Source organism: Erythranthe guttata, chromosome 3 (genome assembly GCF_056151865.1).
Source record: "Erythranthe guttata isolate IM_541 chromosome 3, IM_541, whole genome shotgun sequence".
NCBI classification, from domain to species: Eukaryota; Viridiplantae; Streptophyta; class Magnoliopsida; order Lamiales; family Phrymaceae; genus Erythranthe; species Erythranthe guttata.
The window spans coordinates 699,655-716,470 of record NC_142535.1 but is presented as its reverse complement, the minus strand read 5'-3'; the positions used below and the strand labels follow the sequence as shown (position 1 = coordinate 716,470).

General features: G+C 40.0%; 3 protein-coding genes and 1 long non-coding RNA gene across 4 annotated transcripts; 3 read left to right on the top strand and 1 right to left on the bottom strand.

The window, feature by feature from the left end:
• Window positions 1–891, top strand: LOC148771450 (uncharacterized). Its single transcript, XR_016030174.1, has 3 exons — window positions 1–173; window positions 279–555; window positions 704–891. It is a non-coding gene; the product is annotated as an uncharacterized LOC148771450 (long non-coding RNA).
• A 5,368-nt stretch (window positions 892–6,259) lies between these two features.
• Window positions 6,260–8,316, top strand: LOC105953635 (uncharacterized). Its single transcript, XM_012977308.2, has 2 exons — window positions 6,260–6,463; window positions 6,784–8,316. Exons 1-2 carry the CDS (start codon window positions 6,431–6,433, stop codon window positions 8,107–8,109), a joined length of 1,359 nt encoding a protein of 452 aa, XP_012832762.2. The 5' UTR covers window positions 6,260–6,430; the 3' UTR covers window positions 8,110–8,316.
• Window positions 8,317–9,354: 1,038 nt separating this feature from the next.
• PMI1 (plastid movement impaired1) lies at window positions 9,355–13,159 on the bottom strand. The gene has a single exon (XM_012977336.2). The coding sequence runs from the start codon at window positions 12,169–12,171 to the stop codon at window positions 9,559–9,561; it is 2,613 nt and encodes an 870-aa protein (XP_012832790.2). The 5' UTR covers window positions 12,172–13,159; the 3' UTR covers window positions 9,355–9,558.
• Window positions 13,160–14,342: 1,183 nt separating this feature from the next.
• LOC148771449 (uncharacterized) lies at window positions 14,343–15,095 on the top strand. The gene has a single exon (XM_088815989.1). It carries the CDS (start codon window positions 14,343–14,345, stop codon window positions 15,093–15,095), a length of 753 nt encoding a protein of 250 aa, XP_088672115.1.
• Window positions 15,096–16,816: the final 1,721 nt, after the last annotated feature.

The following is a 16,816-nucleotide window of genomic DNA, read 5'->3' as shown; positions in this document are numbered from 1 at the left end:
TGATAGTTTCGGTGGATATTCCAAAAATATTTGAAGCATATTTATGGCGGCCCTCTGCTGCTGATATGAGGTTTATTAAAGATGCTATTAATTCTACAGTAGCTTGGCCTGCAGATAGAGTTATATTGGAGAAAACAAACGAGAGTGAAGAAGAAAACCTTTCATCTCCTCTGGTAAAATCAATGGGTGCATGTGTATATCTATATGTATCATGAATTATTTATATATGGTAATCTAATATTCATATATTTCTCAATTTGTTATGTTTGATTTGTTAGAGCGTGAACACCAATAATGTAAATAAGAAGTGCAAATTATTGGATGCTTGTGGATCTGGTCAAATTGTTGCAGAAAGACGATGGTCTTCAAATGATCCGAATCAAGTCGTTCATTTTGTTCCGTTGGGTCCTAATGCTACGAGAGTTTGGGTCGAAACTGCAAAAGACCCATCCGCATCTCTGTGGAGATCTACATCTGAGATGGAATTTATTGAAGATGCCATAGGCACTACAGTAGCATGGCCAACAGATAAAGTGGTTATGTTTTAGAGTATCGGTAAGCATTCAATCCGCATCTCTATATTCTAAGTTTAATTTTTTTTTCTTCAAATTGAATGAATCAATTGATTTACTTAATCGTTCTCTATCTCTTTCTTTGTAGTATTAAGTACAATATACTGATATTTTTCAATTCTTCATAACAGAAAATGGAAGAACTACATGGAGGAAACTAAACATGGGAGTCACTACAAAAATTTGGGGAGTTGGATGTTAGCGAGTAAAATATTTTTGTATTGTTTAGTTTTCAAATAGTGTCGGATGTTATATGATATGAAATTTATTAGGATACATCAATTATAAGTACGTTTTTATTTTATTAATAAAAGTTTATGACTCATTATCATATGGTAATTTTAGTATTTAGTATTGTGATTTATCTATAACGATTACCGTAGCAATTGCAAATGGTGATAGTAGTAACTATAACATTAACGAGATGCTATAATAGTCAATACTACAGGTATATATAATGCTATAAAAGATTGAACCATAGCATATGAATATTAACCACAGCGCAAAGAGAATGCTACAAAAGACCAACTAATAGCGTTTACAAAATAATATACAGAGTTTACCATAGCGCACTACAATCGCTATCACAACGTTTATTAAAGCGCCCCGTAGACGCTCTTATACAGTTTATAGTAGCGCAGGAGTATTGCAATTATAGAATTTATAATAGTATTTTTTACGCGCTATTAAAACATTTACCATAGCGCCGCATATTTGCTATTATATAGTCTATTATGACGCAACGCAAATGCTACTACAGAAATTACAATAGCAATGAAAGCGCGCTATCTTAGTGGTTTCTATCATAGCTCCGTAAAAACGCTATGAAATCTTCGGTATCTATTATAGCTCCGGCAGAAATAGCGTTCCCAAAAGCGCTATTATAGGGTATCATAGCGTTTATCAAACGCTATTGATGACAGTTTGTGGTGTAGTGCCCGAATCCGAAGATGATTATAATAAGCTTTGCTCGAGAATTTACCATTTTGAGAAAAGGGCAAAAATTAGCCTATCAGGGATATTTGTATCTAGCCTGACACGTCTAATTTTATCAAGTAATCGGACAGGGATAAACTGCATAAATTCCGAAATATTATGAAAAGCAGCTGCCACATTGAGATTATTATCGTACGACAACGGGCCTATCAATTGCTCTCCTATCCAATTATCCGTCCAAAATTTAATTTCTCCACAGCCTACAATCCATTGGGTGCATTCATCCATGCTCCCAACATGCTTATAAATCGAATTCCATAACGGTGAAGCCGTCCGTCTATTAATATTAAGCCGTTTCTCACAATATTTTGCCTTAGAAAAACACGCCCATAATGATTTTCCTTGGAGAACTTGCCACCAAAGTTTACCATGAAGGCAATCCATCACTTGTTTTAAAGGTTGAATACCCAACCCTCCTTCCTCAATGGGTGTACATACTGTTGCCCATTTGACCCAATGGGTTCTTGCTTCACCACCAGAGCTCCATAGGAAAAATGCCATAATTTTTTAGATACGGGCAATAACCGATGATGGAACTTTGGTACAGGCCAATGTGTAAATGGGAATACTGGCTAGAACCGCCTTAATCAGAGTAATTTTGGCCGCGAAAGATAAGAATTTCCCTTTCCATCCAATGAGTTTGCCTCTGATCTGTTTCACAATATATTCTTAATACTCCCCCTTGCTTCTACCAAAATAAATAGGCCACCCAAGGTAACGAAGGGGAAGAGCTTTTCGTCGAATCCCCGTCACTTGCGCAAGAAACTCATACTCTCCTTCCGCCCCCTTCCCAACGTAGAGCTGGCTCTTCGAAACATTAATTAACTGACCGGAGGACCGTTCATAAGATATGATTATTTCCATAAGGGCCTGTATAGATTGTTGTCTACCATTCGTAAAAACTAGAATGTCGTCCGCATAAAGTAAGTGGGAAATAGTCAGCTCATGTCTTCCCACCTTATATTGGTCAACTTGCTTCGCCGCAATTGCTTTATGTATATTATTCGTCAAAATTTGTTGAGCCATTATGAAAAGGAGGGGCGAAAGTGGGTCACCCTGGCGTACCCCGCGTGAAGATTTAAAGTTACCTACAATATTATCGTTAATGCTAATAGCATACCATATATATTGCAGATATTGCGATAAATAAGATCGCATGCAGAGTGAGAAAATCCAAACGAGCGCATGGCGCGCAGGAGAAACCGCCGTTCCAGGCGGTCATATGCTTTGGCCATATCAAGTTTGAGGACCACATTACCCCCTTTACTTGGACGATTAATATCTCTAATCAATTCATGTGCCATAACAATGTGCGACGAAATTTGTCGACCCTTAACGAATCCAGCCTGATCCTCCGATATGATATTAGGCAATATTTTACCCAGACGTGTAGCGAGAATTTTAGAGACAATCTTTCCAGAAAAATTACCCAAGCTAATGGGGCGGTAGTCTGCAATACTACGAGCATTCTCGACTTTTGGGATTAAGACCAAGGTAGACCGGTTCATCTCTTTCAATAAGTATCCGCCACGAAAAAAATCACTTACAACTCTCTGCAAATCGGTTTTAATAATCTCCCGACATGATATATAAAAGTGCCCGGTGAAACCGTCATTACCAAGGGCACTTGAGGGGTTGAGCCCCTTAATTGCCTCAAATATTTTGTTCAAATCGGGTACCTGACAAAACTCTTCGTTAACTGAATCGTTCACCCGTTGGGGAACGCCTTGAAAAAGCTCCTCATTCAAATAGTACTCTGAGGCACTAAAAAGTTGAGCGAAATAATTTCCAGCAATTTGACCTATTTCTTGAAGATTTGTAGTAATTGAACCATCCTCACGAGCAACCTGCGTCAAGGATTTCGTACGACGGTCTTTGAGGCTTGCATGGAAAAAAACGGTGTTACGGTCCCCGTCTTTCTCCCAGGTAAGACGAGCCTTAGAGCTAAGCATCTCGGCTTCCCATTCTTCAAGTTGCAAGAGCCGTTTTTTTGCTGCCAACAATTGGTCCTCAAGCAAGTCACAACAGCCCTGCTGCAATGAATTTTCGAAACCTTGAATATTATCTTGGCAGTCCTTGATATTCCTATGAAGATCTCCAAATATCTCCCAATTCCAGGTCTTCAATACCTTACGTACATTATATAACTTATGCTGGAAAACATAAGATGGCAGTCCAAGTATTGGAATATTCCATGCCTTTCTAACAACCTCTTGATAGGTGGCGTGGTCGGTCCACATGCGCTGAAAAATGAACCTCCGAGGACCCAGTGATGGCACCTGCTCGAACCATATACAAAGAGGAGCATGATTGGATACCACACGCTCAAGATAAACCACCTTCACTGCCGGAAAACTTGTATGGAATCCGTGTTCACCAACACACGGTCTATTCTCTGACAAATTATTTAATTTTGACCCAAAACACATTTTAATGGACAATTTCGTCCGTCACCGCCGTTGACTTCTTTTTTTTCTTTAAAATCTTTTTTCCTCGTTTAAATAGCAATATTGCTGTGATTGACAGTAATATTAACTATATCACTGTTAAACACAATAAAATTAACTATAATACAGTTTAAAACAATAATATTGTTATATTAATCTCTAGCACACAGTAATATTAACACAACAAAATTCATTATTATTGTGTAATAGAGTAATATTAATATGTTGACCGTTCAACAAATGTAAACATAATAAAAACCAAAAGAATTGATATTACTGTGAGTCAGTAATATTACTATAACAACAGTAATATTACCGTCAACCACAATAATATTACAAATAGACAGTTATTTTATTACGTACTCCGTGAATAACTCAAACAAAACAAAAAAACCCAAAAAACTAATAATATTGATGTGGTTGACAGTAATATTACAATAATAAACAGTAATATTATTACGTTACTCCGTGAATAACTCAAACAAAACAAAAAACCCAAAAAAATAATAATATTGATGTGGTTGACGGTAATATTATTGTGTTTACAGTTATTTTATTGTCAACGACAATAGTATAATTACGTTGACTTGTCAACAAATCAAACAAAAGTAATAAAAAAAACAATAAATAAAAATAAAAATAATATTACATTAATTTACTGTCAATAAGAGTACAATTACGTTAATGTACTATCAGTGACAGTATAATTATCGTTAATGACAGCACAATTACGGTCAACGTTTAGTGGCGGGCGTAAAAGAAAAAAAAACTAAAAAACACTAAAAAAATCAACGCCGGAATCCGGCGGCGGAAAAAAAAAGAAAAAAAAAGTCTTGAATCGGATATTTAGAATACCAACTTATATTTGGAATACTAACCAATCGCATAATATCCTAGTTATTTTTATCTATTTAAAAAAAATTCATAAATAAAAAAATCAACCATTCCATAAATCTATCGGATTTTTGAAAGAAAAGTGATTTATCTTATTATTAATCAAGGATTTCTTATATAGCTAGAACGGCCCTCACAAATTGCGAAGACTAATTTGTTAAGAATTAAGCGGATTGAAGATATAGCGTCATCGTTCGCTGGAATCGAAATATCTGCAAAAGCAGGGTCACTATTCGTATCGATTAAACAAATTGTTGGAATTCTCAAAGTGATACACTCTCGCAGGGCCGTATATTCTTCGTGCTGATCAACGATGATTACAATATCGGGAACCTGTCATACATTTAATCCCGCCAGATAGTGTTTCAGAGTAACTAGAAAGAGATTTTTTAACCATAAAGAATTTGGTGCAGATGTAGGATACCAATCCAGAAGTTTCCGCAACTCAATCATAGATGATGGGCGGCGGGCGTAAATGAAGAAAAAAAAAAAGTTCAACGCCGAAGACTGGTAGTGGAAAAAAAGACCTGAAAAAAGAAAAAAAAAATCAAAAAGACAACGCCGGAATCCGGCGGCAAAAAAAAAGTTTTTGAAAAATCAAGTCTTTCGTAGTCAAAATTGATTAAATTGAGATTACAATTAAGAATTGAGTGTAAAGGGTTGGGGGTTATTTTGTCATATACATGAATTTATCATTTATTTATAATAAATATTAAAGGCATGGGCTTGCTGGTGAAAGAAATATAGCCCCTAAACCTAGAATAATAAAGATGTTTGGTTAGGGACTTATGCACAAAAACCCTTAAATTATATATGGGTGTTTATAGTAAGCATGGGTTTTTTTGCAATTAATATATAAATATAAGACTTACTGTCCTCAATTAAAAAAATTTATTTGTGTATCTTAGTTTTATATATAACTAATAACTATGCCCATGTGTCGCATGGGATCCGTCGATACCATTCCAAAAGTGAAGAGTAAAATCTTGCACTTTCTTTTTATTCTTCTTTAAAATTAGAAATGAATGAGCATGCGTAAAATTTTTAATTAAAACCAAAGTGAATAATATCAATGATAAATATAAAAAGTAAATCAAAATTAATACGTTTTAGTCATTAAAAATTGTAAATAAATTCAAAATTTTATAAGATAAGATTTAAAATAAAATAAAGAATAACCCCTAATTTTGAAAATATATACGAACAGGTTTAATAATTTGTTTTCTTAGTCAAAAACTCAAATTATGATCTTAATTTGTTAGACCACTGACCAGCATGAAATACCTATTCTCCCCTTTTACTTGCAATATGCCCTAACCCACCTTTTAAACGTTCGGTCTCCCCTTCTCACTCTCCCTCTCTTCATATCTCTCTCTCTAACTCTTCATCTCTCCCTCTCTCTAACTCTCTCGTCAGTTCAGGCGCCGACAAAGAAGAGGAAGAAGAAGCGCCGCGGATGCCGGGTGGCAGAGGATTAGGTGTGACGGCGTAAACCGCCGGCGACACTTGGTGACGACGTCGATGCAAGGCATCGCTGAGTTATCAAATCTAAAGGTAATTCAGTTTTTTCAATTTTGTTTTCGTCGAAATTTTTTCTTTCTTTTCTGGATCACCTTGGTGTAGTTCCTGATATTTGTTTTTATTTTTTATTTTTTAAATTATTGAATGGGCTTATGATTCTGCTATGGATGTCATGTTAATATTATTTCTTGTTATTTTAGAAAAATATTTTATGTGTAAGAATACTAGTTCTTGATTGTTGGTGGATTTTGGTTTTTATTTATTTTTTTATTGTTTTCAATATTGTTTTGAATTGTTTTCTCTCTTTTGTATTTTATTGTTTTCTTGAGAAAATTACACTCGTCTTGTTTTAGAAGCTAAAAATGGGGTGTTTGATACTCGGGCGCTCCATTTTTCGGAATTGGATTTGTGGTGGTGGGCCATCAGTCCGACGAATATCATCGTCGTCATCTGAGCATGCGGCGGCGGCGGCTGCGCCATGGCTGTTGATTAAAGACTGTTACCACAAAATGTTCAACAACTTCTACAATCTCGGTGATGATAAAGTCGAACGTTTCAGCAAAAAAGGGAAAGATGGTACATTGGTCGGATCTTCGCACGGGTGGCTAGCTTTGTACATGTGGCGCCACAAATACAACAAGTGGAATTATAGCTTCGATGTCATCCTCTACAATCCCGTCTCTCGTCTCTCCGTAAATCTCCCGCCAGTCGATACATTGCCTTTTTACAGCAGCGAATATAACCGACCGAGAAAGGTCATTCTTTCATGCTCTCCCGACGACGAAGACGACAGCTGTCGGGCAATTATGTCTTTCGGTCCCGAACATAGGCTGGCCGTATGCTGCCTCGGACGACACAGTAACGAGTGGACTCCCATCGGCGATCTTTTTCACCAAAACGAGCCGATAAACGACAAGTCCGGGTTTACTAAGATTCCTAGGGTTTACGAGGACTTTGTGTTTTCCAAGAAAAAAAATCTATTGTTCTGCGCGACAAAGTACGACAACTTCGAGTGTTGGGATCTTCGGGGCGCTTCTCCTACACTTATTTGGAAGAAGGGAAACGATGAAATGGAATACAACGAGGATAACTACCCTTGGTCCGCCCGATCGCCGGAAGAGCACGCGATGAAACGAGATACTTGCTGCTCGTTCAAGTACCTTGTGTTTGCGGAGAAGTCCGATCGTCTTTTTCTCGTGCGGCGTATCGTAATGGAAAGAATCAGACCTAAAGATCCACATCGCACGTACTGGCGTTACAAACCCGGAAATGGCCCGTACCTTACGTACGGTTTCGAAGTTCACGAATTAATTGTTGATGAAAAGAATAAAGAGAAAGGAGAATTGAAGTACATGAACGGTACGTTGGAGGGTATGGCGTTCTTCGTCGGTTCTACGGGACATGGATTTGTCATCGAAGAAGAAAACGACGACGGAATACCGATCAAGAAGAAGAAGAATGTGAATCCCAATTCGATCTATTTCACCGACACAAAGGAACTCACTCTACATCAAATCAATGAAGGTGAAGATGAAGTGTACGGATCCGGAGGCCACGATATAGGAATCTTCGATTACGAAAAAAAGACTTTCTCTCCATGCTACCATACGACAGATCTCCGACGCATTTCAAGTATCGACCCCGCCCCAACATGGTTCAACCCATCCCACCCTAGTTAGTTTTACCCTTTTTTTTTTATATATGTGATTTTTCTTTCTTGTACTGTTAGTGTTATTTTGATTTCGTTTGCCTTAGTAAAAATCTCATGGCAACTGACTCTTTTATCTTATTTAAATTGAGGATGTTTGTAGGAGATAAAGTTGTGGGGTTGAAATAGATGATGTTTTGTGTGTATAGTCTTATTACACACGCACATTGAATATCAATTAAATGTGGACTTTTGTGTGTTTGTGTGTTTGTGCTTCATTGAGGGTAAAATAGTATTTACACGTAGGTGGTCTTCCATTTAGAATTTTTTGGTATTGCAAATAGCTGCGCCTTTAGAGAAACTCTACACAGGGGTGTCCGCGAGTCGGTACGGCTCGATTTTTGCAATAAGCCAAACACGTACCGGTAATACCGGTTTTTTTAATTTTAAAAACCGAACATGTCGGTAGATACGTGCTAACAAACAGTGGTATGATTTTTTCATGACAAAAAAAAACGAAGAAAAAAAAACGTTGATTTATAGCGTTTTTCGTCTCATTATAACTAAACGAAAGATGGAGAAACATCAAAAAAAACCATATCAGAGTACTTTAAAAAATATCATAATAAATTTAATTTGTGTATTTCTTCTTTCATAAAGATAATAGCTAGTTAATTACAATCTAACTAAACTCATGATTTAAATATAACTTTATAATAAGAGATTCCTAATTATACTAACATCATTTTATATTGTTTTCAACATTTTCAAAGTCAATCAGAACAAAATTGAGATAACATTTTGTAGTATTTTCACATTAAACATTCAATAAAAATAAGGGTAAATTACAACCACCCTAAAGGTATAGTCAATTTACGAAAAAATCCCTCTTGTTTAGATAATTACATCTACCCCTCAACTATAATTTTTTTCTTACATCTCCACCCTTATGGTATCAAATTCAACATAATCATCTAGATTTCGTGAAGTGTGCTCTAGTTTGTACTCGTTTTGTGTAAAAATACAGTTTCTGATGCACCACAATCTGATATATACAAGCTTAAAAACACATATTATGATCATCTTGCTTTAAAATGTTGAGTTCGAATATGATAAAACGGGTACAAAAGTGATAGTAATCCATATAATCTCGAAAATTCCACGAAATTTGAAACCGCAAGGGTGGACATGTAAAAGAATTTATAATTGAACAAGAGGGTTTTTTTTTGTAATTTGACCATACCTCGGGGGTGATTGTAATTTACCCTAACAATAATAAAATAAATTAAACCAACTTTTGCAATCTAAACCAAATTGAACAACACCATGAACAAATCTTGTATACAAAAACAATATTATTTTTATTATTACATTCTCCCACCACAATCCTTATGTAGCAAATATGAATTTATTTAAAAATATATATATAAAAAAAAATTGACAAGAGATTTAAAAAAAAAAAAAAAAAAAGAAGGACGGCCTACTTGTTGAACTTGACATCCGGGTTTCGAATCGGTTTAAGCCACATATCCGCCATAACCCGGGACGAAACGCTCCACATAAGATCCGGCCCGTTTACCGCGACCCGTTTACCCTTCTTCCCCGCCTTCCCCATTCCGAAAGCCAGCAGCCATTGCAGCGCGGTGAGCTTCTGCTTCTCATTATCCCACAAATTCTTAATTCCCGAATTACCCCTTACTTTAACACTCCCCACTTGCAAACTCCCCACTCTGTACTTCTTCTCTTCATCTTCATCGTAACAATCCTTCTCACTCTCGTGCGCGTGTATCATAGCTACCATAGGCCCTCCCACAGCCTCGTACTGCCTCATCGGATCTCGCAGCTGCACCACCACCGCCACCGTCACGATTTCCGAATCGGAATATCCGCTGTTCGATTTCGCCCAATCCTCAATTGCAACTGCAGAAGCCAACAGATTGTTGTTGCTGTTATTTTCGCCGCTAGGGTTTGGAGAAACGTCGAATGGGGCTTCTTCTTCCGCGATATCCGCTTGGATTTTTAGGGCGTCGATCGCCATACTCTCGATTTTCTGCATCGAGAATGCGAGGATGTCTTCAATTGACAGTGGGTCTTCGCTCACACTCCATATCCCGCTCGAAACCCTCTCCTTTCTCCCGTTATTCATAGCGTTCGCTATTGATTTGACTGAAGCAACTGTGCGGGCGGCGGTTGAGCTTGCGCCTTCTTTGTTCCTCCCCTGGATTATGGCTGAAGCGATTCCTTCAAAGGCTATTTGCTCTGCTGTTTTTCCCATGAGTTCGTCTATCGGCATTAGTGACGAAATCTCCGAGGTCAATTCCTGAACTCCAATGGCTGCCAATATTTGGAATAGCTCGAATCCCGTTTTGTTCGATTGGATAATCACCGGCTTGGACATCTGCATTGCGAGTTTCGGCGTTTCCTTTCTCGACCCGACGGTGTTGAGTGGGTTCATCGCAGCTAAGTAGCCGCCGTTTCTTGTTTGAACTACGCAGCCTAATCCCTTGCCGAGATCAGGTATGAAAACCTCGGATTCTGTTTCTTCGGATTGTTCGTCGTAGTTTTTGAGCTTCGATAGAGAGATTTGATCGTCCTTGAGTTTGTTATTATCTTCTTCTCCATCTTCAAGAAGTTGGAGAAACTCTCTGGTTACTTTATCTTCATCAGCATCTAGTGTTTGTGAGCCTGTTTCTTCTTCATCTGTTATTTTGGATCCCTTTCCGTTTTCTGACCCCATCATAGATTCGAGAGCTTTAATCTGCTGCGCAATCGAATCAAGCTCCGATAACCGTGTGATAATGTGGGATTGATCTTGCACAACTTCCTTAACAACCTCACTGGAAACTGATCTCTTGTCCGAATTCTCTTCCGAATATCGCTCCTCTTCTTCTTCGTCTTTGTTCTGATCAATTTCGACTCCTTTGTCCTCTATATCGAAATCCGGAAAATCGACTTCTTCGATTTTCGTCTCTTGTGGGGGAGGAGGAGATTTTATAGGCTGTGGTGGTGGAGCTGGTTCATCAAGATTCAAATCATCCATATGATCATCTAAAGACGATTCATTTACTCCCTTCTGTGAAGGTGTCCAAGCTTCGGCTCGACTAGTTAACCTCGGACTAGCAACACTAAAAGACGATTTTGATTGCTTTCGAGCGACAATAGAAGGCGAAAAGTTTCGACTTTTATTACCACCACCCGATTTCTGCCCCTCCGAAGCTTGACTATACAATCCAATCCCTCCATCTTTGTCCATAATCTGAAACCCCAATTTTATTACAAGCTCCCCTCCCTTCGCCTTACCGGAGAGACGAAAACTCGTGTCCCATGTCTTAATCCTCGTACCTTCGAAGTTCTTCTCAATGGATTCTTGAATTAGCCCACTCAAATCAACTGAGCTTCTCCCAAAATCAAGCTCCTCCGCATCCACCGCGAGTACGTATATAAGAAACGGACGGGGTTCGAATTTCGTGCGGCCTCCGCCGCTCGAGGGGGTGAAGTACACGTGGCACCTGACGAAGAGGGTCTCCTCGAAGTCGGCGGCGCCTTGAGAGACACGTGACGGCATCGTCTGGACGGCCCCGTCGCGATTCTCCTTCTTCCGGACGCAGACGGAGAGGCGGAGCCCGTTCATTGAGGCGGGGAGGCCTTGTACCGTTACAACTTCAACGGAGAATAGGCAACTCAGCTTTTGCATGGCGATGTGTGTGAGCGCTCGGAGGGGCTTCCACCCCCATATCCCCTTTTTGTCCGAAGATGATGATGTTTGTTCGTCACTCCACTTGTTGCTCTTGGTGGGGTTTTGTGGCTCTTTGTTGCGATAATCGTTTTCTTCTTCGGTGTATTCGGGTTTTTGCGGCCTAGAACGCCACGGAGATAAGGACATTCGACGGGATCTCGGTTTTGGATTGAGGGCTATGACGTCATCTTTAATCTCGTCGGCGGAGGAAGGTGGAATAATGGGAGGGATTGTGTTTCGTGGGAGGACGAGAGACGCGGTTCGTCGGGCGGGATTGGCGGCTGTTTGGGATTGGTAGAGTGTACCGCTGAGTGCTTCGAGTTCTTCGAGGATTTGAGTGTTGGATTTTGAGCCCATGATTTTCTTCTATTTTGTTTTTTGCAAGAATTTGGGAATTTTGGTTTGTGATGAATGTTTGAAGTTAGTTTTGTGTGTGTATGTGTGTGTGAATGTTTGAAAGGAAGTTATGTGGATGATGATGATGATGATGATGATGATGGAGGGAATTTAGGTGGTGGATTGTGAGCCAAGGATGTGGTTATGGTTGAATTTGTGAAGGATAAGGGCATAACGTTGTTGTATTGTCTTTCCTTACATTTCTAGTTTTTTTTTTTTTTTTTGTGTGTGTGTGTGTGTGTGTGAGAGAGAGAGAGAGGGAGAGAGAAAGACATGATAAGATGTAGTGCAGTAGAGTTAATTCTACCTACAAAAGAAAAAGCAGTAGAGTTTGGTAAAATATTTATGTACACAAAAGAGGTTGGGAAAAGCCTAGTGGGAACAAGTTGTGTGCGCCCTTTTTTTTCAGTCTTATGATTTATTTTGTGCATTTTGGCATGTTTACACATGAATTATATAACTCACAAAATTTGTCTGGAGTGAGAATACATGTTTCTATGTGTGTGTGTGTGTGTGTGTGTGTGTGTGTGTGTGTGTGTGTGAGAGAGAGAGAGAGAGTGTGTGTAGAGAGAGAGAGAGAGAGAGTAGGCAGAGTTGGTCCCAAGACATGTTGTCTTAACAGGATGACAGTTTCATGTGCCCAATTTGTTTACAATCCAGCTTGCTAGACTTGAAAGATTGTAATTATATGCATACTTGAGATGTTGTCACATTCTTTTAAAAATTAAAATTAAAATGGTAATTGTGACATAATCAAGTAATTTTTTTATTTTTTTTCTTTTTACTGCCAATTTTTTTTGAGGTGGTAGCTCTCTCTAATTAATGCATAACAATTTAAGACTATTCATTTGAGTTCGGTTTGCTCGTTAGTCATATTACATGACAAAGACCAATTGCTTCCATATATTATCTATCTAACGGATCTATATTTTATGGACCTCAATTTAACTCGCATTTATTATCATTTTTATTTTTATCTTTTATTTTTTTATTTTTAAAAAAGGATAATTTAATTCTATTGTCTATGACTAATTTTATACATGTTGATTCGGTAAAAGTGGCCTTGGCCCATTAAAAGAAGGCCCGGTAAGGCCCAATAATTGAAATCTCGCGGGAGTCCGTTTTCTGTCGAGAGGAAAGGAGGAGTTCCCACGCGAGAGAGGAGGATGGGAACAGTGGATACGATTTATGAAGAAGATCAGTGTCGCCGACTCACATTTAATGCACGTCTTCTCCAATGTCAGGAATAGCAGAGAATATACAGACTAGATGATTTGGTAAATCAATGGTCTGGGCCTATCTAAGGAGCCTACCTGAGAGTCGATCGCAGGGGCGAGAGGTGGGTCGCTCTAATAACGAGAAGGCAAGGGCGAGAGTTACAAGATATAGTTTGATATCTGAGCCAATTAACATATATTTAAATGCCCCTCCCCAAATGTCAAAAGTTGTCAGAGAATATGCAGTCTAGGGAATAAGCAGCCTACAACACTGTTCATCAAGAAGACATGTAAGTTTAATTTAATAGTCATTGGAAGTCTGAAATATTCTTGACGTGACAACAAAAATGGAACTGGAGTCCGTATTTGGAGTCCGTTCTCACAAGTTCTTTCTATAAATAGTAAGAGATTAATTCAACTGAATATATGATCTCTCAGACCAAAAATATAGACAATTTCTTCTTTAATATTTCTCAAATCAGAAACATACTGACTTGGCCGTCGGAGTGCTAACTCAGGCATCAACCCGGTTTTCCCTTTTTGTGTTCTTATTTGCAGAATCCAGTAAATCCATCAACACATCCGGATCCAAAAGATCTATCAACCTATTCGGACGAATCAAATGGCGCCGTCTGTGGGAACGTTTTAAATATAAATAGCCCGAAAACCCTTTCAAAAACATCATTTTCTTCCTTCCAGAATCATTTTCTCTTTCTCCCAAAACCAAAATACATCTGAAGATGGATACCCCGATCGAAAGAGTCGGGCAGCCTGATCCGACAGAATCCGAAATTAGCCCAGCACCTTGTCCTGAATTACAAGGAAGGACCTTACCTGGGAAGTACATCTGCCCGTCAGGTAGAGGTTTTACACACTCCGGATCCTGCAACTGCCAGACCCACGATAACTATAACCATGGAATCACTCCAGGCTCTCCTTACAACAGTAGTTCAAGGTGGGTCGCCAATTGAAAGAAGAGAGCAAGAGGGGTTGCCGCCCACGAAAAGACGCTTGAGATACATAGACAGGCCCGATGAGGAGCCTGTTCTAGAGCGAGAGTCACTGAACGCAGCACTCGCTCAGGAGGAGTCGCGAGAGCATGTTCAGACCAAGAAGAGCCCGTTCACTGCACAAATATTGAATGATGAACTTCCCGGTTCATTCCGACCTGTCACGTACGAATACCTGGGGACCACGGATCCTAGCGAGCATCTATGCAGATTTAACAACACTTCAGACCTACATCGCTTTTCGGAAGGAGTAAAATGCATGGTGTTCACTACTACTTTGGCGGGACCCGCTCAAGCCTGGTTCAGTCAGCTCCGACCCGCCTCAATAGGTAGTTTTGATCAACTTGCCTCTGTTTTCCTCGATTATTTTGCGAGCTCCAAAAAACAGAAGAGGAGTACTTTGACCCTCTTCGCGGTCAAACAGCGAGAGGGAGAGCATCTAAGAAGTTTCATTAAGCGCTTCATAACAGCCACTTTAGAGGTGCCAATAACTTCGGAGGAGGTCCTGATCAATGCCTTAGCCCAAGGATTACGACTTGGAGATTTCTTTACCTCTATATCCAAAAAGCCGCCTCTTTCATTTAATGATTTATTAAGAAAGGCGGAGCGATATATGAATGCTGAGGAGGCCGAGCAAGGCAAGGTCGTAGACAAATGAATGGACAAAAGAAAGGAAATGCGAGAAGAGAAAGTGCAAAGACCTACCCCTCCAGCCAAAAAGGAGGGATTGGTAGAAAGAAGAGTAGGCCCTCGATTCGAGAAATATGTTTCACTGGTCGCGCCTCCTGTCGAGATCTTGATGGCTATCGAGAACTATCCCAAGCTGAAATGGCCTCGCACTTATTCCGAGATTCCCAAGAAGAATCCGGTCGCGGGAAGTTTTTGTCGTTTTCATAATGATTAAGGACATACAACGAACGAATGTCAGCATCTTAGAGACGAGATAGAAAGGCTGATTCGGGCGAAAAACTTGCCCGAATTTGTCAAAACCGGACAGTCTCCCGTGGGCACGTCGGCTCCACATATTCGGCCTGTTGCTGACCGATCAGAGAATGTTCGAGGTAAGACTGGCGATAGGAAGGACCAACCCTCAGCTGGAGGTTTCATCCACATGATACACGGAGGACCTTCGGGAGGTGATTCAAATAGGGCTCGGAGGGCCCATCTAAGACAATTAAGGAAAACTGAAGAACTTTTCGGAGAGGTCGAGGCTGCCGACCTGGCGAGTCGAGCGAACTTACAAGTATTATACGAGATGGAGTCACAGCTCTCGGAAATGCAAAGGGTGTCGCAGGTCCCTCCCATCATGTTTGGACGGGTAGGCGAAGAGGGGATACAACAACCGCACACTGACGCCTTAGTAATCACAGCCATGGTGGCCAACTTCGATATTGCGCGGATACTAGTCGACACGGGGAGCTCGGCAGACGTCATTTTCTACAGTTGTTTCAAGCAAATGAATATGAATTTTGAGCTGAAATACGTGGAGACCAGCTTAATGGGATTCTCGGGCGAGACGGTTCAGGCCCTGGGAGAGGTGTGCCTGCCTATATCATTGGGTACGGAGCCCGTGCGAGCTACTAGGTCAATAAATTTCCTAGTATTGGATGTTCCTTCCACATACAACATGATATTCGGTCGACCGTCCATGAACTTATTCCGAGCCGTGGTATCTACTTACCATATGAAGTTAAAATTCCCGATGGGAGATCAGATCGGAGAGGTGCGAGGAGATCAAGAGACCGCGAGAAGGTGCTATTACGATGCATTAAGACGAACGCGGAGGATAAATACCATTCATAGCGGGCGAGCGGTCATGATGGAAAAGGATGAGCCTCGTCCCAAAATCGACCCCGAGAAGGAGGACAGTCACGTGCGACCCATGGGGGAGTTGATGACTGAGCAGCTATGCGCTAAAGATGCCACTCGTACAACCAGAATCGGGAGAGACATGGATACCGCGATGGCAGAACAATTAATAGAATTTCTGCGCAATAACCAGGATGTGTTCGCATTCTCAGCAAAAGATTTGGTGGGAATCGACAGTCGATTGGTTGTTCATAAATTGAATGTCAAGACAGGGGTCAAGCCGGTCAAACAGAAGAGAAGACATTTTGGAGCAGAAAAAGACAGAATAATTCAAGAGGAAGTACAAAAGTTGCTAGTAGCAGGACAAATCCGGGAAATACGATTCCCCACCTGGCTGTTCAATGCTGTCCTAGTAAAGAAGGGAGCTGGCAAATGGAGAATGTGTATTGACTTCAGGGATCTCAACAAGGCGTGCCCTAAAGATTATTATCCTCTCCCTCGGATTGACCAACTTGTAGACTCAACGGCAGGGTGCGAGATGCTCAGTGTGATGGACGCATCCCAAGGGTA